Source organism: Drosophila mojavensis, unplaced genomic scaffold (assembly GCF_018153725.1).
Source record: "Drosophila mojavensis isolate 15081-1352.22 unplaced genomic scaffold, ASM1815372v1 contig_36, whole genome shotgun sequence".
Lineage (NCBI taxonomy): Eukaryota > Metazoa > Arthropoda > Insecta > Diptera > Drosophilidae > Drosophila > Drosophila mojavensis.
The window spans coordinates 3,542,627-3,544,495 of record NW_025318858.1 but is presented as its reverse complement, the minus strand read 5'-3'; the positions used below and the strand labels follow the sequence as shown (position 1 = coordinate 3,544,495).

The 1,869-nt window shown below is 43.6% G+C and overlaps 1 protein-coding gene across 1 annotated transcript; it reads left to right on the top strand.

Moving 5' to 3' along the window:
- Positions 1 to 220: 220 nt before the first annotated feature.
- On the top strand, positions 221 to 1,583 carry LOC6587070 (probable pseudouridine-5'-phosphatase). The gene is made up of 2 exons (XM_002012620.4): positions 221 to 530; positions 596 to 1,583. The coding sequence occupies exons 1-2, from the start codon at positions 380 to 382 to the stop codon at positions 1,342 to 1,344; spliced, it is 900 nt and encodes a 299-aa protein (XP_002012656.1). The 5' UTR covers positions 221 to 379; the 3' UTR covers positions 1,345 to 1,583.
- The last annotated feature ends 286 nt before the right edge of the window (positions 1,584 to 1,869 follow it).

Sequence of the window (1,869 nt, the reverse complement as noted above, 5' to 3'; positions counted from 1 at the left end):
AATAGTTATTTCTTTCAGACGTTTATATTAAGCACTATTGTTATTAGTTTTTTTCCCTCCCCTTCCCGCTCTACATATGTCTAACTATCTCTTTCTCTTTCTGCCTCTTGCTCTCTCTCTCTCTATCTCTCACTTTCTCTCTCTCTCTCTTTCTCTGTCTTTCTCTCTTTCTCTATTTCCTATACTATTCTATACTACTGTCACTTAAAAAAAAAAAAAAATTTATTTTACGTATTTTGATAAATATTTCAGAAAACATAAAAAAAATTCTCAAAAATTTGGTTTACTTTGGCAGCAGCTGTACTTTGTAATCTTTTGGCCCCCTTTAGGTCATTTCGCTTTTAAATTGTGCAGAAGTGCTCAGTTTCTGACCCCTATCATGTGTGAGCCAAAGGCGCGCATAAAGGCAACTCCCGAGCGTTGCTTGCGCTGCTGTCCGCCGTGCTGCAATCCCTGCCTCTGCTGCCCGCCCGAGTGCTGCAGGCCATGCACCGCCTACTGCATATTCGACCTGGAGAGCGCAGTGTTTGGTAGGCGAATGCGCTGTGGCTAGGTATATGGAATAGATTCTACAGCTTACTCGTATCGCCCTTAGATACCCGTCAAATCTATCAACGCGCCTGCCGTGAGCTCCTGGCCAGCTATAATAAGACTCTGCCGGAGGCGGTGATCCTGCGCAGCGCTGCCATGGAGACGCAGGAGATGGCCGAGCTGATCTGCCGCAAGTGCAAGCTGCCCATTCCCTGGGAGAATTTCCTGGTGCAGCTGAACGAGCACACGTGCGAGCTAATTGGCAATCCGCCGCTAATCGACGGCGTGGAGCGTCTGGTCAACCACCTGCATGACAACTGCATTGGCCTGGCCCTGATCACGGCCAGCAAGCGGGAGATCTTTTGCAAGAAGATACGCGGCAGAGAGGAGTTCTTCAGCCAGTTCGATCAGGTGCTCTGCGCCGATGAGTACAATCGGCCCAAGCCGGAACCGGATTGCTACTTGATAGCCATGCGCCTGCTCTGCGATCCGCCCTGCGTCGAGTGCTGCCTGGCCTTCGATGGGACGCCCAAGGGGGTGCAGGCTGCCCGGGACGCACGCTTAAAGGTGATTATGCTGCCCGACCCGGAGCTGCCTTGCTGCTGGTCTGAGCTGGCAACGCAGCGACTCGAAACATATCTCGAGTTCGATCCCGTAGAATTTGGTATGCCCTACCTGGAGCCGATGCCAGAGCCGCCAGCAATTATGTCAGGTGGAGAGAGCGAGGAGGCGGAGGAGGAGGAGGACGAGGGCGAGCAGAACGACGGGGAGGCGGTTGAGGACAACGACGAGGAGCCACCAGCGGAAGCTTAAGTGTTCTATATATATATACATGTGCATATATATACATACAGATACATATGTACATATGCATATATATATAAATAGAATGTTTTATAGGTTTTTAAGCAAAAATTTCTGGTGCACTTCTGAAACATTCAACAGGAAATATTTACCGGGTGACAATCGGCTGACTATCTACTAAATTATGGTTAAAATATCTGAGAACGAAAAGTTGTAAAAAATTTATATTAAATGGTAATATAACCCTATAAAGTGTATAATAATAAAATAAAAGAGTTTTAAGTATATCAACTAAACGAATACAAATTGTTGTTTTATTATTTAATTTTTTAAGTATTAATACAAGGAAAATGTAAATAGATAATAATGAAATCATAGTAATAATAATTAATAATTAATAAATAAATAATATATGATAACTAACAATGAATAAATAATAATACAATTTGTCAGTTTCAATGCAAGTCCATAAATAAATTTGATCCAGCAAAACATATGATAATTTTTAAGTTCTGATAGAGCGACTCTATAATA

Bases quoted from the DNA above. Each gene is read 5' to 3' on its own strand.
- LOC6587070 (XM_002012620.4), top strand. From the start codon at position 380: ATGTGTGAGCCAAAGGCGCGCATAAAGGCAACTCCCGAGCGTTGCTTG. The intron at 531-595 runs GTAGGCGAATGC...TATCGCCCTTAG, and splicing joins CCTGGAGAGCGCAGTGTTTG to ATACCCGTCAAATCTATCAA.